The sequence below is a fragment of the Peromyscus eremicus genome, chromosome 16_21 (assembly GCF_949786415.1).
Source record: "Peromyscus eremicus chromosome 16_21, PerEre_H2_v1, whole genome shotgun sequence".
Classification (NCBI taxonomy): domain Eukaryota; kingdom Metazoa; phylum Chordata; class Mammalia; order Rodentia; family Cricetidae; genus Peromyscus; species Peromyscus eremicus.
In genome coordinates this window covers 39,276,938-39,298,599 of record NC_081432.1, presented here as the reverse complement: position 1 = coordinate 39,298,599, position 21,662 = coordinate 39,276,938, and the positions used below count along the sequence as shown (strand labels likewise).

General features: G+C 43.5%; 1 protein-coding gene across 9 annotated transcripts in view; it reads left to right on the top strand.

Moving 5' to 3' along the window:
* Nucleotides 1-21,662, top strand: part of Dst (dystonin) — a 160,740-nt gene that overhangs the window by 48,416 nt on the left and 90,662 nt on the right. For all 9 annotated transcript variants that reach the window (XM_059281384.1, XM_059281380.1, XM_059281377.1 and 6 more), the window contains 10 exons: nt 86-262; nt 7,120-7,243; nt 10,004-10,212; nt 10,791-11,108; nt 11,516-11,682; nt 13,240-13,396; nt 14,205-14,331; nt 16,726-16,788; nt 17,285-17,526; nt 18,898-19,027. In XM_059281384.1, the coding sequence (XP_059137367.1) occupies nt 86-262; nt 7,120-7,243; nt 10,004-10,212; nt 10,791-11,108; nt 11,516-11,682; nt 13,240-13,396; nt 14,205-14,331; nt 16,726-16,788; nt 17,285-17,526; nt 18,898-19,027 (1,714 nt within the window). The remainder of the gene's footprint in view (nt 1-85; nt 263-7,119; nt 7,244-10,003; nt 10,213-10,790; nt 11,109-11,515; nt 11,683-13,239; nt 13,397-14,204; nt 14,332-16,725; nt 16,789-17,284; nt 17,527-18,897; nt 19,028-21,662) is intronic.

Here is a 21,662-nt window from a genome sequence, read left to right as displayed (position 1 = left end):
CGGCTCCTACATCTTTCGATTATGTGACGTGTAATAAACCAGCGGGTTTCAGTCTCCTTCCCCGTCTCCTCTTTGGCTTTTTTAGTGCAACGTTCTCGGGAATAACCTGAAAGATCTGGTGGATAAATACCAACACTATGAAGACGCTTCATGTGGGCTTCTTTCTGGGCTGCAGGCCTGCGAGGCCAAAGCGAGCAAACATCTGCTGGAGCCCATTGCTGTGGACCCCAAAAACCTGCAGAGGCAGTTAGAAGAGACCAAGGTAAGGAAAGGGGGTGGGGGGAGGAGAAATAGCCCCCCAGTAGTCCCGTCGAAGGCCTTCCGTTCTCTGCACCTGTGTGGTAGTTTTACTTGGGGCCCACGAAACATGTGGAATGTATTCTGTCCACCAGGGGGGTTCCAACCAGACCCACACCGTTTGTCCACTCTTCCTGAACTGGTCTGACATTGCTGTTACTGCCTGCATTGACTGCACCCACCTCCTGCCCCCAACAAGGCCTGGGCCTCTTATTTACTGATATGTTTTTAATTGTTCTCCCCTTTCCGTTAGAATTCAGCTCTGTGAAGGCAGGTGTTTGTGTCTGTGTTGTTCAGGGCTGTGTGCCCAGTGTCTAGACCAGTAGTTCTCAACCTGTGGGTCGCGACCCCTTTGGAGATCGGACAGCCTTTTCACAGGGTCCTAAGACCATCTGCAGATCAGATTTTTACATTCTGATTCATAGCAGTAGCAAAGTTATAGTCTTGAAGTTGTAATGAAATAATTGGGGGTCACCGCAACATGAGGCACTGTATTAAAAGGTCACAGTATTAGGGAGGTCAAGAAACACTGACCTAGAGGATTACCTGGCCCAGATGCACAATGAGTGTTTGTTCAAGAATGGACAATGTAGAAGAATGTTACTGTAGTGTTCAGCGTCTCAGAGTCAGTGTTGGAGATCCTATTGTGTTCCTTCATGGTGGAGAGAGATGCAAACTTCAGGTATTATTAATGCCTCATCACAGAACATCTTCCTGCCTTCTCTGAAATGTAGGTTTGACATCATCCTAAGTGTGGGATTACCAGCTCTCGGTCTGACAGCTGTCAAGTTAGTCTCTGTTCTAGCTTTTTTTACAAAGCATATTTAAACACTTTTTAAAGGCAAGGGTAGATAGTTTTTAAAATTCTTCATTCTTACTAGGTATGATAAAATAAAAATGTGAGTTTAAAAGTTTGATTGATCTAGAAATGGCTTCTTTCAGCAGGTGCGGCTACTCACTGGTGTTGCTAGGGTCAGAGCCTTCAGTAGGCCAGTCTTAGAACCAAGTGACGGTGAAAGCAGAGATGTGTTCAGTGTGGCTGCATTGCGAAGGGAAACAGAGACCCGTCTTCGGGGTCTTGACCTGAGCTTTCAAGTTTAATGGAAGACAAGAGATACTCATGGCTAAGCCGCCCGGTCAGGGTGTGGTCTCCCCATCGCAGGCCCATCCTTGTCTTAGCTTCAGTCTCAGGTGGTCTGACAAGCTGTGGGAACTGTGTGAGATCTCGTTCTAGGAAACAAGCTCACTCTTGGGCTTGTGTCTTGACCCTAGCCTTCTCCTTCTGCCAGCCTGAGATTCCTGGGGAAATTCCCATGCTTGGGGGCCCATTGTGGGAATGGTCTCAGAACTGAAAGGAGAGCCACAGACGTCTCTAGAACATCTCCATCCCTGCCAAGACAGTACAGGTGTCGTTAGTTTACCACAAAGGCTCTCTCGGGGTCAGCAGCCAAGGACAGTGAGAGGGAAGAAGTCTGGAAGTGCAGAGCGGGGTAGGCACAGTCTCCCGGAACTGGAGCATTGCTGGCCACCACTCTTGTGGGCACCAGGGCTAGGCCAGCGTCCCCAGCTTCATTCCACCGCCTGCCTTCTCGTGTGCACTTTCGGCTCTGTTATTAATTTATTTCCTTTTGTTTTCTTTATTCTCTTCCTGTCTTATTAAGTATTTAGTTCCTCTTGGTTAGGCATTCAGAGACAGACTACGTGGTGATATCAGAGGAGATACTGTGACATTTAGGGCCATGATTTTGCTAAGAAATGCCAGGAGTTTAAAATAATTATTAAGATTGACTTACATTTAATTAGGAAGTGAAATATTTTAATTACAGGAAAATAAAACATGTCAAGTTTGATCTGTGTAAATGTGCTGCATCCTATATAGATAAATTTTTAGCAACTAGAGCAAAAATAGAGGGAAAGGAAACCTGAAAGAACCCTATGGCTTTTAATTAAAGTGATACAGGGACGGGTTTTGGAACGGCAAAGCTTGCCTGGTAAGTGCTGCAGAAGAATCCCGTGATGCAAAGGCAGAGACGGCTCAGGGAATGGACTCAAGCTAAGCCGTAGTGTAGCGAAAGAGTAAATCTCAGATTAGCGTGTCCCTGGATATGAGATGCTCTCTGTATGCAATAAGGGACTTCTGTGACGATTTAGGTAGTCTTCATTTTTTTCCTTTTTATTAAATTGTTTTTAACAGTTATTAAGCTGGAAGTGGCAGCACCCACCTGTAGTCCTAGAACTGGGGAGGCAGAAACAGGAGGATTGGTGGGAATTTGAGACCAGCCTGCTGTATAGTGAGTTCCAGGCAAGCTTGAGCTATAGGATAAGACCCTATCTCAAATTCCTTTATTTTAATAATATAAACATATAACTGGGCATTTTCTTCATTAACTTTTTACCTTGCAGTTGTATTTTGTTGTCATAAATGAATTTCTAATTAGTGCATTTAGGACATTTGTGTCCAGTGGCCGAGTGTTAGCACGAATTGTTCAAATATTCACCAGCTGTGCTGCTGACCATCTGGTGTCCGTGGGCCATAAGGACGCCACAGGGAGTCACAGGTTACACAAGACTTCCGCCTCATAAGAGACACAGAAGAAGGGTGTGGGCGCCCAGCCTGGAGGCCTGGGTTTGGAGCCAGCTCTGAATCTCACTGTCTGATGGTGTGGACCTCTGAGGCTTGTGCTGGTCTCCAGGATGGTGCAAAGTCAGGAAACTTCAATGCACTGAATGAGAGCCCATCACCATACTCTTTCCTGGTGCAGCTAAGGAGACCGGGGTCACAATCTTGGAATATTCCTCCCACTTCAGTTTAATTGAAGTCTACTCAAAACAGTATACTTTTCAAAAGGCTACTTTTGAACAGTTTATGTATTTGCCTCAAAGTTGGATAGATTATCACTATCATTCAATGATAATGATGTCATTATAACTATAACTCTCTTGGGTGTAATTATAGAGAGCAAAGCATAGAATTCCTTAAGGAGAATGCTTATTTCATAATCCATTCCTAGGCCGTAATAGTCAGAGACATATGTGATCCAAGGTATTTTATAGGCTTATTCTAACTTTTACATGTAAATAGCCAGGGCCTATTGTTAGGTTTTGTAACTCTGTCCTCAGGAAACTCGTGATTTAAAGGAAGAAAAAAATAGGTGTGGGGTACCCTTAACGTCATTTCATCTCTTGTGATGTGCATAAGCTGTCCTGGACTTTTCAGTCTGTGGGCAGAGTTCACATCCTGGAGGATTCCTGCAGGTTTCTGTAACTAACTGACCCACTCTGATGCAGCCGTGTGTGGGAGCATCTGTAGGATGCGTTCAGGTCGTGGACCTCGTGCTAGCCACTGGGCCTTCCAGTCTATACCTGTGCTTCCTGTGCAGAGTCACAGTTGCTGATCATAGTCAAGGAAATACTTGCCATCAACTGTAGGCATTTGTTTTCAGTAATGATAACAAGTAAAGCTGACATGGGAAGGGCTCCATTCTGCTGTTTCTCCTGACATCCTCACTTATTACTCACTTGCTTATTCATTGCAGAAACTTCCATCAAGGCCAACTGTATGCTCAAACACTGAGCAAGCCATGAAAAATAGAAAGCTGAGTAGGAAGGACCCCTAGCGGGCAAGAAGAGAAACTGATAGAAGAGACAGGTGGATGAACACTATCCACAGGGTATTTATTTATAGACGCCCAAGGGTAGTGCTTCACACGGCTAGATGAGGAGAATGGTACAGAGACTTCCCAGGTAGATGTACAGGCTAAGTAGGAGCTAGCCTGAAGGCAGCATGTGAAGGTTGTATGTAGAGATAGGAAGGCACTGGGTTCAGCAGACAGCAAGGAGTAGGTGTGCTGTTGGCCATTTCTATGATGGAAAATGGAGAACAGTGAGACCAAAGATAGAGATTTCATTGGCCCCTCTGTGGCGTGTTCTAGTCTTAGCCCTTGGTTTCAACAGAAGCAAGGATCTACAGTCACGCGTGTGTTCTAGGTAAAACAAGTGAGTGGGTGTGTTTGACAAGCTATTGGAAGCCAGGCTCTCAGGTGGGAGTCTTTTTTCAGAATACCATGTGCTCTGAAATACAGAACAGAGTTTGATTTAAAAAAGTAAAAGCTTTAAGTGGGGAAAGTGGCAGGGTCGTTGGTGACTTTGACATGTGGAGAAGAATCAGGAGCATCTCGGATCTATGAGGAACCTCGGGCTTAGGACTCAGGGACTCAAATGTAAGCCCGAGAGGAAGCACCAGTGTGGAGAATGAGATTTCAGATTTTGCTGTTTTGAGTTTTAAGGTCACTATTTCCACTCAGTGAAACATTCAAAGAGCATTTAAAAACTGTGGCCCAAGGTCAGGGGTGCATTCTTCAGTGTTTAGGATGTGGTGTTTTGTGTGTGTGTGTGTGTGTGTGTGTGTGTGTGTGTGTGTGTGTGTGTATGTATGTATTTACATGTGTACCAGGCTTTTTCTTTGGGCCTCCAACCAGCTCCCCAATCATGACATGGAGACTTATTAGTTATGAATGCTTGGCTAGCTTAGGCTCATTTCTGGCTAGCTCTTTAAATTAGACCAGTCAGTTGCCTTAGGCAGGCAAGGTGAAATAGCAACATTATCTTTTCATAATCAAACAAATGCAGCATAAGCAAGTGTAACACATCCTTACATCGTTAAACAAATGCAGCAGAAACAAATGTAACACGCCCTTACACAGTTAAAGTAATATTCCACAGCACAAACTCATGTAACATCTTTTCATAGCTAAATATTCCACAGCATAGGTGAGCGCAGGTGTTCGTTCTTTTGTGTGCATCGGGATGCCGGCGGTTGATGTCAGGTGTCTCCCTGGATTGCTGTCTACCTTTCTGAGGTCTGGTTACGGGCTGACATATTCAGTTAGACAGCACAGCCAATTTGCCCTGAGGATCCAGTCCTGGCTCTGCAGATGCTAGGATTACAGAAGGGTCACCACCATACCAACCCAGCCTCAAGGTGGGTCCTGGGGATCTGAGCTCCGCCATCCTGCTTGCAGCAAGCACCTTCTCCATTGAGTCCTCTCCCCAGCCCAGACATGTGAGTCTCAGATATAGACTTATAAGCAGCGTTATAAGGAGAGCTGTGGTACCTCTGTGAGCTTAAAGTCATTGTCAAACCTGTGAGGCTGGGACAAGTCTACATGGGCAGAAATATCTGGGGTGCTAGGAATTGTAGCCTCCAACTCCCTCTTTTTACCTCACTCCCAGTGTGGAGCTGCACCTGTTCACCCCGAGATCTGTAGGAGCCTCCCCCACCCCAGGGCTTGTTAGTTTACGCTATCCGTGTGAGTCATCCATCACACTTAACTCTTGTCTGGTCTCCCCTCTTTCAGCTCTGGGTACAGAATTCTTCTGGGCTGTTTTTACCTCCGTGATCACGTTATTTCTCTCCCCCTTCCCCATCGCAGTGTCAACCTCTTCCATGCATTTTCCTTCTCAGATGTTGCTGCTCTGTCTGCAGTAGCAGTTTCCTCCTACGGTTGCAGTTCTTTCTGCAAAGTTCCATTTGTAGAGTCCCGTCCATCGCCAGCTTGCTGGTTCCTTCCTGTGCACTGTTCTAAGAGCATGCACGCCCAACCAAGTCTTCTGCACTCTGAAGTCTGATCGCCCCTGAGTTGATACATTCTGGTAGTTACCTGAGCTCAGCAGAACCCCGCTGTTTCTTTCCTTATCTCCTTGCACCCTTTGTGCCTGCCCTCTGCGATGTCTAGCCTTTCTGTCCTGGGCTCTGTCCAGCAGCATAGCCTTCGTCACTCAAGAACCGTGCCTGATACAGCTGAGGCATTAAGTTTTTCACTTTATTCGATTCTAGTGTAAAATTCCCGTGTAGTGGGTCATACTGTATTAGGTATTATGGCTTTAGATAATGTGAACAAGTCCTCTTGACTCTTCTCATCCCTGTACCATACTGTACTTGGTGGTCCAGACAGTCTGAGTAGAGGAAGTGGCCTCAGACCTTGGTAAAGTCCTGGCTGCCTTGTTCTGACTTAAGTTACTCCCAACTAGGCTTTTCATTTCTTTCTCACTGTTTTTTTTTTTTTTCCTGTATTGCTATATGCATGCCCTTAGCACGTCCTTCAAAGCCTGCCTTCAGTAATTCTCCATTACTAACAGACAGAATGTCAAGCCTAACATTTGGGGCCTTTGCAGCCATATTTGTTCATTCATTATCATATCTTCCCCCTCCCCCTCTGCTTTTCCATTTCTACAGTTTATTCAGGGCCCAGCATCATCACTGCTAACAATGGTCCTCACGTCCCTGCTGCTCCTCCTCTAGCTCACCGTCCACTAGCATCTCCTCTGGCCTTCAGGATGTAGCCCTTCTTGTATCTATTTTTTTTCTATAGAATGTAGCAAAGCTTTTTGAATTTTTAGATGCTCAGTCACTTATTGACTTATACAGATGACACAATACGAAGCCAAGGACCTGGAGTCAGAAATAGTCCCGGGGCTTCTCTGGTTTTTAGTTTTGTTGCTGTGTTGGGGTTTGGGATTTGGAGGCAGGGGTGTTATACAAAAAATCAAAGTGGAAATTAGGGGAAAACAGCAATGGGTTCAAGTTGCGAGTAGGAAGACTGTTAAGAGCCTACACTCGTGTGTCAGAGCTCGCCGCCTGGATCAGTTGGTTGCTGCTCTCTCTCTCTCTCTAATCACTTTCTTCTCAGAAGTCCAGAAGAAATTCAACGATGAAAGTTTGTATGTTGTATAGTTTATTCTATCCTAGTTAATTTTTCTGTTTTTCTTCCTGGGAATCTGGTAGTCCTGCTGAATCTAATTGACAACGACTTAATCCCACAGGCTTTGCAAGGACAGATATCAAGTCAGCAGGTGGCCGTGGAGAAGCTGAAAAAAACGGCAGAAGTGCTCTTGGATGCCAAGGGCTCGTTACTTCCCGCCAAGAATGACATCCAGAAGACACTGGGTAAGGTCTTAGCTCATTTCCTTTCTCACGGGTACATTTGAAATGGAGGTATTTTATAGATAAGGAGAAAGTGTTCACAGATGTATGTTGTATGATTTTTGATCTCTGCATGTGTGAACAGAAAAAAAAAATCTTCCAGGTGACTATTCATGTTTCCCCCAAACAGAGCTCAATTAAAACCTGTGTAAAGTTTTCTGTGGGGAGAAAGCCACTCTATACAAAGTGAACTCTTCTCTATTCTTAGAGACATGCAAATGTTTTAATCATGTACCTTGATCGATAAATCATTTCAAGGCACATGTATTTATGAATTACATGTGCATTTTATTATATTATCATATCTGATTATAAAACACAAAACTACAAAATTTCAAAGCATAGGAAGAAAGTATGAATGGAGGTCCTAAGGCAGTGGTTCTCAGCCTTCCTAATGCTGTGACCCTTTAATGCAGTTCCTCATGTGGTGAACCCAACCATAAAATTATTTTCGTTGCTACTTCGAAACTGTAAATTTGCTACTGTTATGAATAATAATGTAAATATCTGTTTCCAGTGGTCTTAGGTGGCCCCTGGGAAAGGTCATTTGACCCCCCCCCCAGGGGGTTGCAACCCACAAGTTGAGAAGTGCTGTTCTAAGATTTTGTTCTTCTGTTCTGATAGACCATCATGTAAGCCCATGTTAGAGACCATCACCATAGGAACCTGAGTCTGGAAGTGTGAAGCAGAAAGACTGTCTTCACTGTGGTTCTGTCATTGGAAGAGGCATTTTTGATGTTTTCCATGTTTTTTTAATACTTGTTTTTTGTTTGTTTGTCTTTTTAAGACAAGATCTTGCTCTATTTCCCAGGTAGGCTTGAGAATCACTGTGTAGCCCAAGCTGGTCTTGACCTCAAGACAGTCCTCCCGTATTATCCTCCTGAAGGCCAAACTCCAGGCATGAGCTGCCATGCTGGGCTTTCCCTAATGTTAAATGCCCGTTATTTCATGTATTCCTTCAATGCTTCAGATCATGGCACCATTTTCTAGGAAAGTGTGAAACAATTTATGATACAGAGAAATTTCCATAGGATCTTTTTTTTATTTCTAAGAAAGACAATAGCTTTTAAAAATATATATATATATATTTTGGGTTGTTTGTTGATTAAAAAAAAAAAAAGCTTGCTGTGTATCCCAGGCTAGCCTTGAACTCATGAAGGATTTGCTAAACACTTAAAAACTCTATGTGAGGATCTAGGGCCAAAGGACAAATACCACAACAAAGATTTTTCTAGTACTTTTATTGCTTAGGAAATTACAAAAGATTAAAATTGTATGCAGGGAACTGATCAAACCATACACATGCATGCACTCAGAATTCCAAAGTCCTCTCCAGATTCCACCATTTTAAGCCTTAGACCTAAATAAAAGGCGGGTGGGGGGTGAGGGTGCAGGGGTCAAGGGTCACAGACATGTAGTCCATATCAAACAGTCGCACCCACAGTGTATTACAGCTTTGAAAGCAGCTCATTGATTTGGCATGGGAAGTTACGTGTCATAGCTGAGCAGGTCACCGATACCACCGTATCATTCATGCTGATGTATAAGCACTGCCCCCCTGAGGGACAGCTCCACTGCCAGTCACAAGCTGGGATTTAAAGCAGCGCCTCTGGGGACTTTTAGAGAGAGGTCTCACTGGAATGTGGCCCTTGACTCCTTCTCTCCATTAAGCGGTCTCTTCAGCCTCATTGTATTTTAGCAGCAGGGCCCCGATTGTCTCAGACATGTAAACTTTCCAATTCAGTGAGAATTTGTCAAGCTGTTTTCTCATACTGTAGCATTACAACAACTTAAAAGAAATTGTTTTGCTATTGAATCTTGCACCCTAGGCTAAACACAAGCTTATAGAACACAGTCCTATGTTCTACTAAAACATTCAGAAAGAACTGAAATGCTTTTTTGAGTCTTTGTATAATAAATGAGTTCTTAAAATCATGATTAAAAAAAACCAACAACAAGTTGTGTTCCAGAGAGAGAGGCAGAAATTTAGTAGCCCTGTTCTTTGAACCTGTTGCTGTCCCACAGTGTAGAATGTCAAATGTCAAAATGGAGAATTTTGTATTCAAGAGAAAACTAGGCAAGATGGTAGCATTTTTCTTTTTTTCTTTCTTTCACCTTAAATCTTTAGAATGAAAAGTTAAGTTTATATCATGGGAGATAAGTTGTCCTGCTAAACACATTATTTGCCTTTCGTCTATTATTAAACTTGTAGGTGAATTCTGTTGCTTATATGGTAGAAGCACGGTCATAGCTTTAAGTGGACTTACTCTGTTATCCTGTTTTCTTAATGCATTTGAGTCTTCTGTGCATTTGAAGCCTCTCTCTGACTATGACAAAAGCTGAACATGAGTATGTATGTGGCAGAGTATTGTCTCTTACGAGTAGTTGTCCAGGATTGTCACTCACCACCCCCAAATAGTTATCAATACGTATTGACGTACCAGTCAGACACAAGAGCAATTGCATGGCCCACTCTTTGGACCATGCTTCCATCTCTCTGAGACACTCACTGCACATGATAGGCATCTAAGTTACTCTTCTTCACTGTTTCATTTTTCACTGTCTGTGTCTTCATAAAAAGTTATACATGATCTGATTGTTCATTGGAAACGCATCATTTAAACTTTTTTATATGAAAACCTAATGTTAACCTTGGAGTGCGTTTGAAAAGGAAAAGGGTAAACAGAACTTGGTGCTTACTGGTCCCCTCTCTGTGTGGAGCAGATGACATTGTTGGGAGATACGACGATCTGTCCAAGTCTGTGAATGAACGGAATGAGAAGCTTCAGATAACACTGACCCGCTCTTTGAGTGTGCAGGATGGCTTGGATGAGATGCTGGACTGGATGGGAAGTGTGGAGAGCTCACTGGTCAAACAAGGTCAAGTGCCCTTAAACTCCACAGCTCTTCAGGATCTCATCAGTAAAAACATCGTGAGTGCCCTTTTTTAAAGGAAGGAATGCCACTTGCAGTTAATAAACAAGTTATTTGCCTTCAGGAATAGGTAGGCTTACAGACAGAAAAAAGAGATGCTTCTGAATACAACCGAGTAGCAAGCAGCACTTGTACAAACGAATGTGGAAATGATTTTTGTGATGTCACTGAAAAAGGGATTTGTGCTCTTTTTAAACTTACACTGTATCTTATCTCATTTATCATTACTTCAGCCAGCTGCTCATGGGGTTCATCAGATCAATCTTGTTCTTGCCAAGCCTTTTAAAAATTAAGAGCATGACTAATCCCCGGGCTGCATTAGATCCCAGGGGTTGCTGGGTAGCAACAAACCCCCTACGTTCTTCAAGCAGCCAGCCAGCTGTCCTCCACACTCCCTTAAAGAGCTTTGGAATTGGCTTCCTCGAGGGAAAAATCAAACACGTCACTCATTTCCAACTGTTAGCCTTTAGTCACAGGTTGTTCAAGCTTATGTTGCTGTGAAGAATCGTTTTCAAAGCTCTGCGGCATTATTTGTAGACATTGTTAGAAAATACATACAATGATGGCTGTGTTTCAGATGTTGGAACAGGATATTGCAGGTCGCCAGAGCAGCATGAATGCCATGAATGAAAAAGTGAAGACGTTTGTGGAGACGACAGACCCATCCACTGCCTCCTCACTGCAAGCGAAGATGAAGGACCTGTCTACTCGGTTTTCCGAAGCGAGTCAGAAACATAAAGAGAAGCTTGCCAAGATGGTGGAGCTGAAAGCCAAAGTAGAGCAGTTTGAAAAACTCTCTGAAAAGCTGCAAGTGTTTCTGGAGACCCAGAGCCAGGCACTCACTGAGGTGGACATGCCGGGAAAAGATGTTCCGGAGCTGTCTCAGCATATGCAGGTGTGTATTCCTCGTTAGCCACAATGCCAAGCATGGAGACTGGTTAAGACAAGCTCATGCATTTATCAACAGTCTACCTACCAGTCATCATTCTAACTGATTCATACTTGTTTCTCCTTGAAGCATTTTTCTTTTGACTAGAAATAAAACATTTGCCACGCATATCGTAGCTGTTACAGTATCATTGTGTATGCCCAAACCACAGAGAAGCAAAAATACAGTGCATTTTAAAGTGTAACGTTCTCTGCATCCTACCTGTACATTGATAATCAGTCTCTGGAGTGCTCAGCACTAGATGTACTCCATGCAACCCCAGCTGGAGGTATTCTGCTCTTACACACACCTCTGCTGGATTGTGATTCTGAGGTCTAGCAACATTCATACTGACCGATCTCAATGCTTTGCAGGAATCCACTACTAAATTCTTAGAACACAAGAAAGATCTCGAAGCTTTGCACAGCCTCCTGAAAGAGATATCCAGCCATGGCTTACCAGGGGACAAAGCTCTGGTGTTTGAAAAAACAAATAATTTGTCAAAGAAATTCAAAGAACTGGAGGATACTATCCAAGAAAAGTAAGCACCTCATTCGAAATGTATTTTATTCCACTTGGTGGTACTCAATAGCTAAGTTGCTTTTATTTATGTAAGTAAATAAATGACTGAGGTGATTTCCAAAATGTGGAGTCTTGGACTGTTGCCGAATTTGTGCCTTAAGTATACTCAGGAGGCTGAAGCGGGACTATAGTTTGAGGCCCTAATCTGGGCTGTAGTAAGACACTGTCTTAAGAAGCAAAACACAACAACAAAAACATCAAGTTACTATTTATTAAAATATTGAGGTGGGAAACTGAACATTGCTTGTGTAAAAGTGGGAAGCATTTTCTAAGCACAGTGGTGCCGGTCGACCATTACTGACATGATTAAGCTCACCAAGGCCTATGGTTTCTTTGGCAAACATTGCCTTTCTATTTGCAAACACAGAAATAACCTTGAAAAGCAATGGTTCTTGCTTTGGGGACTCAGTTCAGAAGCTACGCATTTCAATATGGTTCTTAGTAACCCTTTAATATAACAGCTCACTGCTCTCATGAGTGGATGAGGCACAAATCTAGAAAGAACAGGGCACTGGGCCCGGTTGGACCTGTGAGTCTATGTGGGAATGAGCCCTGGGGCGGCATCTTCCCATTTTCTATCTCATGTTTAGAACACACATCCCATTTTTATGATGTTTATATGGAAGAGCCCCAAAAAGATGTTTTAGAATGGTCATTTCTCTATCATCTAGTTTTATTTCCTCAGAATTCTCTACCTAAAACTTCTGGGTTCTGTTTCTGAACCTCTAATAGCAGAAATATTCTTGGCTCTCTTACATAACCTAGGTTAACTGTTCCAATTTTAACTTTAGGTAATATCTAGTCCATTAAAACATTAAAGCCATATAGTCATCCATAATTAGTCCAGCCGTAATACATCTTTATTTCCAGCATCCGAAGTCATATGTGCACATAAGTCATCCACATATGTACCATCCAGTGTAATGGCACTCATAAGTCATGTGCTTGGCATATAGAAAGGTCCATAGAGTTTACAGTGGAGCTACCTGTGCGCTGGAGTGGAGGAGCACCTGTTAAAACTCCCCAGTCACTGGGTTACATCTCTCTGGAGAGGTAGAAATGCCATCAGTCCAAAGTGCTAGGTTAAGTCATCTACTCACTAACGTGACCTATGTCCTCCTCAGGTCAGCAGTGTATACATGTTTGTTTGGGTTTTGTTTGGTTTTGTTTTTCTGGGTCTTTGCTGGCTGACATTAAACATTATATAAAATGGATCAATCAAAGCTCCTAGAATTTATGTAGCATTATAGAGTATTGTTATGTACGGGTTACAGAGTTTTTTGACTGTTCCCTCTCTTTGTCTATGACCTTTGCTTAAAGAATCAACAAGTAGTTACTCAGCTGATTGCATTTGCCACACAAGCAAACTTCAGCCTGGTATTGAAGAGTTGCTCAGTACACCAAAGGTGGTTGGTAAAGTTGAGCCAAGTTTGGGAATAATGACCATTGGTTAATAATTGGCCTTTTGGAGCATCTGGTTTTGCAACTTAACTTTTGGTTTGCCTTTGTTCATTAGAAAAGAAGCTATAAGTTCTTGTCAGGAGCAGCTGAGTGCTTTCCGAGACCTTGCTCAGTCGCTGAAGTCCTGGATAAACGAAACAGCAAAGCAGGTTCCCGTCGTGAAGCCTTCCTTGGGTGCAGAGGCCTTGGGGAAATCTCTGGAAGAAACCAAGGTGGCTCATTAGACCTGATACTAACCTCTGCTTGCCTGTGTTAGTAATGAGCATTGAACCCTTTAGTCTAAAGTCATGTAAGCTCGTCTCAGAAATGCCCTGTAGGATCTGTGCAAATCAGTAATGGGATTAGCTGATCTTTTCAAGGAAGGACATAATATCTTTGTTAATTTGATTTATAAAAAAGATGTGTTAGTGAGCCATTAGCCCCCCTAAATATTGAAGTTTCCTTCATCAAATCACAACTTAATTTCCATTTTTTTATTATCCCTTCCCTCCACGTAGTAAGAGAGAGACCCTTTTCTTCATGTGCTTGGTAACCAGTGTTGGAAGACAAGTTCTTTGAATCTCTTGCATAAATAGTATATATGTAGTTTATTGTCTGATTTAAGTCATAAAAGTTATGGCTAATTGTGTCAGATTTTCTTAGAGTGAAATCACTGTCTTTACAACTTCACTGAAATTTTGGTAGTTAAAACTCAGTGTGAGTTGGAATTTTGTATGCCCTTGTTTATTTTTATTGTCCTGTTACATACCTAATGATGTGCCTGCACCTGATACAGCCCTACAGACTTACAGTTGACAGTTACTCTGGAACATTCCCGTAGCACCAGGACACAGCCTGGCTTCCACTGTGGCTGGGGGCAGAACACAGAATGGGCATTGCCCCGTTCTCCGCCAACAGTGTTAACAGTCACCTGGGCCCACAGTCATTGTTGCTTTGAAATATGCTTAAGAAGTTCAGTTATAATGTACAGCTTTGAAGATCCTCAGAAGACTGAAGGATAATGTGTTTTTGTGTTTAAAGAAACTACAAGAAAAGTGGAGTTTGAAAGCACCCGAGATTCAGAGAGCCACCAACAGTGGGGTCTCACTATGTAACCTGATAAGTGCAGTGACCACCCCTGCCAAGGCCATCACAGCAGTCAAATCAGGTATGTGCTTCGTTTCTGTGACCAGTTGGTAAGAATCAGAGCTCTCCTGTTGATTCTGTCTATTTTTAATTCATTAAATAAAAAGGCACCTCAGCAATACAGAGTCAAAGAGGCAAGACAAATGACTTTTAAAAGCACATTGTAATCCGTCACGGAGAGATGGGGAGATGGCTCAGTGGATAAACTGTGAGCAGGCATGAAGATGGGAGTTCAAGTCCCCAGCACACACACACACACACACACACACACACACACACACACACACACACACACCTGTGTTTTATACATGTCGCGGTACTCAGGAGGCAGAGACAGGGAACCCTCAGAGCTGACCAGCTGGACTCACTGAACCCTTGACCTCTGGCTTTGATGAGTGACCCTGCCTCAGAAAATAAAGGGGAAAGCCGTTGTGGAAGATACCTAACATCTGCTGTGGGCCTCAGTGTGTGGGAGCAGACACGTTCATGTACACCTGCACATGTGCACATACAAACATAGGAGCACGTACACACACACACACACACACACACACACACACACACACACACAAATCCGTCATGGAAAAATACCTGTTCTAATCCAGTTTTAAATCCCATGTTTGGCTTTTATTAACTACTCCATATAGAACGTAACCACACTGGCATGTAAGGATAAGAAGGTGATACTGAGGAAGGGGCCGGCTGGGTTCCAGTCTGTTTGCCTTTTACTGTCATTACATGGGGATACGGAAGTTCTCTCCGTGCTGTTTCTAATCTCGTTATACTAGGTAGTAAAGACATGAATTTGGCTTCCTGAAAAAGAACTGAGGCGGGGGGGGGGGGGGGGGGGGTCTTCTCTCTCTCACCCTCTTCCTGTCTGCTTGTCTGCACATTGCTCCCAAAGCCATTGGTTCTGCAGCCTGTTTACCTGCACGCTGCACTTGCACATTTCAACCTAAGTCCTGGCTGACCCCACCCTCCTGGGCCAGAGAAGGGAGTTGTATACAAATGGTGATTCCCAAGCTGATTTAATACGAATATAGTGTTTAGGTAAAACATGCTTTACTGAGGTGTGTTTTGTTCCTTTGTTGGTTGTGTTTTCTTTTAAGTTGGAGACTAGACAGAAGGCTGATCTCATGTCTCCGTTGTGGGTTTCTGAGTGTCCTCTGGTTTATCTGGTCTGACCAGGCCTCCAGCTGTCCCTATTGTGAGTGACACCATGTTCCAGCTGCACTTTTCTCCACCAGCCATTTATTCCACTCTATTAATCCCTTTGCAGGGGATGCCCACTTATATATGCTGCAGTGATCTCTCCTTCCCCACCCCCAGTCAGATTTCCTGAGATGCCAAATTGCTTTTTCTTAAGAAGAGGAGTTCTGTTGTCTTTAATTTATCTTAGTTCCTCCGGTCTCCTTATTTATAATAAAATCTGTACTCTGCTTGGTTTTCTTTGCTTGACTTTTAAGAATTAGTTTGGAGACTCTCGGATGCTTTCACTTCCATGTAAAATGCCTTGCGTGGGGTGTGTGTGTGTGTGTGTGTGTGAGAGAGAGAGAGAGAGAGAGAGAGAGAGAGAGAGAGAGAGAGAGAGAGAGAGAGAGAGAGCGCAATATTCAGATGTTTAAATGTTTCTGTTGATTGTGCTTATATGGGCATATCTCTGCTGTGATAGGCAGCCAGTGGATGCTAGCATGAGAAAGTTGGATTTCATTAACTGTGTGGTTATGGAAACATGCCAATACCAGGTGGATATGATAATAAAAGACAGATAGCTTTTATGACCCACTGAGGAGTTTCTGTTTGATAGGCAATTGGTTAACTATCTGTGGTCCCTGTAGTGCTCTTACAGGTTAGCTACCTTGGTACCCATCAGCTTTATTTATTAGTTCATCTAGTCACACAGCTAAGAATTAGTAGAGCTGACATTTAAATTCAGGAGTCCTACCCCAGGCCCAGCACTACCACCACTGTGTCCTCTGTTTCAACATATGTGGATTTAGCTTGTTTCAGCTTAACTTTCAGAAGTTTTCTTCTTGTCTCTTTAAATCACCGTGCCTTCATTAAGCCTCTAATAACATTGTGTAAACAGACAGTTTTCAGTCGTCAGGTAAAGCAGACAGTCTCTTCTCGGTTACTTTGGTTTATTTAGTATATGCATGCTAGGACCTTCTAAACTTCAGTAGCTTAATCATTAAAATGACTTTAGCATAAAACAACTTAGCTGCAATATTTAGGAATTAACTTTTATTGACAGATAAGCAGAAGAAAGTAAGACACCGGTCACTAAGAATGAACGATGGTATTCTTAAATTACCACTCCATGACGGTTTGTGTAATGCCTTCTGCAGTTAGCAGGCAGAAACACTAAGGAGACTAAGGTTACTTCATTGTTTGTTTGTTTATTTGTTTTTTGCAGGAGGAGTAATACTAAATGGTGAAGGAACAGACACAAATACTCAGGATTTCTTGGCACATAAAGGTGAATAGTAACCTTATCTGGTCCATGATTAATGGAATTTGCTGTTTTTGAGGAACTCCTTTTAGAGGGCAGTAGTTATATTGAAATCTTAAACTTGAATTAGAGTGGACACAGTCTCCATGGATATATTGGTGCAATATCCTGTAAACACTGTCCATCTGAGATTAATAAAGCTTTAATGTTTCACTCTGGTACTCGGTTTTACTTCCCTCTTGTTAATTTAAGATACATATCAATTGGTACCCAAGAACTATATTATAATCTTTAAGCTTATAATTCCATTACGCTACCTCTTACATTTTACTAGTATATAGTGTTCCTGAGTTATTTGTCATTAACTAGCAGTATGACCTCATCTTCATTCCTAAAAGAGTCTGTGATTTATTGCAGCTTTATAGTGACATAGTAGAAGGACATACTATGTAGTATAAATTTAATTCTATAACTTCTCCAAAGCCCTCAGCATGCATTGGTACACTTTTCTTCCCACTCGTAGGTTTAACATCTATTAAAAAGGACATGACTGACATAAGCCACAGTTATGAAGACCTTGGCCTCTTACTCAAGGATAAAATAGCTGAACTGAACACGAAACTCTCCAAGTTGCAAAAGGCCCAGGAGGAATCAAGCGCGATGATGGAGTGGCTACAGAAAATGAACAAAACTGCAGACAAATGGCACCAGACACCAACGCCTACAGACACGGAATCTGTGAAGATACAAGTCGAGCAGAATAAGGTGGGCTGGGTGTAGGGTGAACAGGGCCAGTGGAAGAACTCTCTGGCCTAAGACCAGAGCCAAAGAAACACGCCTCGCCCCGAACCAATTCAGGAATTGAAAAACCAGTCAGTCCCTGAGCAAGAAATCCAACCAATCTCTGAGCTCGTCCCAAGCTCAGGAATTAAAATCCTACCAATCCCCATCCTGAAAATCCTCTACCTTGGAAATGAAATCCTAAGGAATTCCTAAGACAGCCAAGGATTACCCATGTCTCAGAAGGCAAAGGTCTTCCAACACAAGCGTTACAGCTCTGTTCCAGTGGAGGACAGTTTCCCCATCAAAGTGTTACCGTCCTGGCTCTGGGAAAGGTTTCCCTAGTGCAAGTGTAGTACCTCTGCTCCAGCAGGGGAGGGTTCCCCTAGGAAGGTTGTCACAGCTCTGCCCCGCTCTGCTCCTACAGAGAAATATTATAGCTCTGCTCAGCTTCCTGGAGAGTAGCAAATGGCTTCCGCCTACCAGGATGCCTTTCCCTTCGGAGCTGTAGTGCTTACACTAGGCACACAGAAGGAAGACATCAGAGAGAATGGACTGAAATTCAGAAGTAGCCCTGGTGGTCATGGGCCCTGTTCTGTTTTCTACCTAGACCCTTCAACAGAGGACTTGAGAGTTTTAACGTCTGTCTTTCTGTAGAGCGGGGCCATTAATAGTCACTTTTCCTGCCCTCTGACATTATAAAAAGGACCGAACAGTATAAAAAGTAACTTTGTCATTGCTAAATCCACTTCAGTCTGGGATATCAACTAGTTACTTTTGGGGATTTAGTTAAGGGCTAACTATAGTAAGGGCCTTTTTTGTCTATTACAAAGTGGGTTAGCTAATGCCATCCTCTTCTTTGATGGACGGTATTTCTGTAGCTGTCAAAACTGGGAAAGTAGTTTCCGTGGTGGCCCTGTGATGGCAAAAATGTCTGCAAATCGTCAACCTGTGTTTGACTTCATGTGCTTATTCCCAAGGCCTCCCAATTCTGGAGGCCTTGACCAAGGCTGATTTGCCTGGAGTTACAGTCTCACTGAGAACAGCCTGCATCTCTCCATAGCAGTTCGAAAGTAGACAATTCCCTTCAGGAGCAGAGTCGGTCATTACCTCCATAGTCAGAGTGTTCCTCTGAGGGTTTTCTGGATCTCACAGTTGAAGATGGGCAAAGAAATAACGAGAATCATCAGCTGCATAATCCAGGTCCTCACCCACCCACCCCAGCATTTAACTTAGGCTTTTTTCCTCTCTGGGTCTTCCCGGAGGGGAGGACATGCTATATCACAACTGTGCTCTCTGTCTTTGATGTCATAGTTTTGTGTAGTTAATGATGGTTTTTTTTTTCCTTCTTGTCAGTCATTTGAGGCAGAACTGAAGCAGAATGTAAACAAGGTACAAGAGCTGAAAGACACGTTGACAGAGCTGCTGAAGGATAACTCAGAGGCCCCCGAGGTCCCCACCTGGAAACAGACGCTGACAGAGATGGGTGAGTGTATCCTTGTGCCGCAGCTCACAGATGTCTGAGAGCTTTTCAGAAAACATCCAGTCATCTCCTTTGCTCTTGGGTTATCTGTAAATGTTTCCGCATCTGTTTTTTTGAATATTTAAAGCTGTGACGTCCAAGTCCATTGTTCTGAGAACCGGCATTCGGTTGTTTTTATGAAAAGGTGGGTTGGATGGTTGATAATAAAACACTGTGCACTGAGGAGCGTTTTCACCAACGCTTATTTCCTTCCTATGGGCTTTGTGCTCATGGTTGGTATCCCTTGCTAGGTTTTCTTTCCTGCATTCCCCTGGAAAAGGCAGGCTCCCTTCTCCTCCGTGAGGCCAACTCCTCCAGCCCTGTCCCGTAGCTCTTCTTTCTCTCAAGCCAGTGTTGAAGGAACACTGTGTGACCCTCCCGGCCTGTCTTTGTATAAACTGTTGGTAGGAACAGACTTCTCTTCAAAGAACTCTTCAGTTTGTGTGAGCTGAGAAGACTAAGAAGGAAAATTTTCTCACTTGATTCTGTTGTTCCGAGGTTTCCTTAAGTTAAGGTCTGTCTCTCTAGGAGCCACACGTGTGAAGTGTGTGCCGTGGATCCTAGGGGTGACTTGACTCGCCGTCATTCCGCTAGGTTGATTTCAGACCTTCTTCTCTTCAGTGTCTGGCGTCACGAGCTCAGAAACACAGTGTTCTTCATGTGCAGCGGTAGACAGGATCCGGCTCTCAAGACTCCCTCTGTGCCATAGTTCCTCCCAAGTCGGTGGCCGTCCTTGGATAGCCAGTTGACTTGAGCAGGGTGTTGCCAGGCATTTTAGAATAGAGGTGGGAGTGAGGAGTGTGCGTTTCCTAAAATGCCTCCTGATGCTACAGTCTCTCTAGTCAGATTATATTGGATTAGAATGTGCCATATAGAGGGGTGCCATTAAATAAAAGTCACCTACTGTGTTCTATTCAAGTTTGTCCTTTAGTATATTGTGCCAACAACCAAAAAAAAAAATCTCTTGAGGCTAGTGCAAACAGCTCGGTCAATAAAGTGCTTGTTGACATATGAGCTTGAGGACAGTTCAGTGCCCAGAACCCATGTCAAAGCACCAGAGTGGTAGCACAAGCTTGTCATCCCGGTGCTGAGGAGGCAGAAACACATAGATCCTTGGGACTACCCGGACAGCCTAGTCTACTGGGCAAGGACCAGGCCAGTGAGAGACCCTGTCTCCTAGAGAAAAACCCAAAGCAAACAAAGGTCACAGCTCCAGGAACGGAGGCGATGTTGTCCTCAACTTCCACACACGTATACATATGTGTCATGTGTACCCACACAAACACAGTAAAAACAACAACAACAACACCTGAAATAAACTGATCACACCACGTAGTTATTGTTTATGGAGTGATAGATGGGCTTAAGTGCTTGACTTGGTGCTCTGATAACTAATGCTTCACCTCAAGAGGTATGCTCTGTAGAAACTAGGAGAGCAAGAAGGCTCTCTGGCTGAGGTAAGAGCCTGTGGGACTGGGAATGATGGACAGGAATAGGAGATGTTGCAAGGAAATGCCCAGGTATGGCTTACGTGAGCATGAGCTGCTTTGGTGAGAACATTCAGATTACAAGGGCTAGATCCGAGGATTCATGTCAATATAAACACAAGATGAGTGTTCCAGGGTCAAGTTGTGTGTGACAGGCCCTGAATTTTGGACAAATGTCTTCAGATTTTTTCACCTAAGTGATGAAAAGTTGTTGATTGAAGGATTTGAGTAGGGAAGTGATATGTTTAAAAAATGGTAGTTTTCAAGGGAAGGTATTTTAGAATTACATGGTTTGCAGCTGAGAGTAGCAGGGATATGAGTTATGTGAGTGCTAAGCTCTGTCCGTAGTTTCAGAGCGTGCCCTTTGCATCCTTTACATACACCTCTGCACTTGCACTTGGGAACTAGTGAGACACTCCAGACCTACTGCATCAGGCCCCTGTGGGTTACCAGTCCCTCCAGGTGGTTCTGTAGCAACTGAGTTTGGGAAGCACTGGGGTCTAGGAAAAGTATGGTGTAGACCATGGCAGAATACAGCACTGAGCATGTCCACGAGGGGCTTGAGGCTGTGATGGCATAGCAGGAGAGGTCAGAGGGCATCAGAAGTCATTGTGGAGCATTAGGGGTTACGAGTACAGACTGCTCTTGCAGAGGACCTGAGTTCAGAGTTCTTAGCACCACATCAGACAGCTCCAACCACCTGTAACTCCCAACTCTAGAGGATCCAGCACTTCTGGCCTCTGAGGGCACCCGTACTTGCACATAACACACATACACACACACACACACACACACACACACACACACAATTAAAAATAAGATGTTTTTAAAAATCATTATGAATTACTGCATCTCAGTGAAAAGGAAGAGAGGATGGCTTTTGAAAGAAAGACAAGAACAGGAACAAGCATCAGTTTTTAGAGGGACATAATTAATGGTCCCTGTGATGGCTATGAGTGCAGTACAACCCAAAATCATGATGAGGGTTTTTTTTCTGTGTTTCTTTGCCAGTTCATTGTCCTGTCCTCAAGTGTGAATTTCTTAGAAGTCAGTGTCATGCCACAGTCATGGGGTTAGACTAGCCTTCACAGGACTCCTGAGATCTCATACTG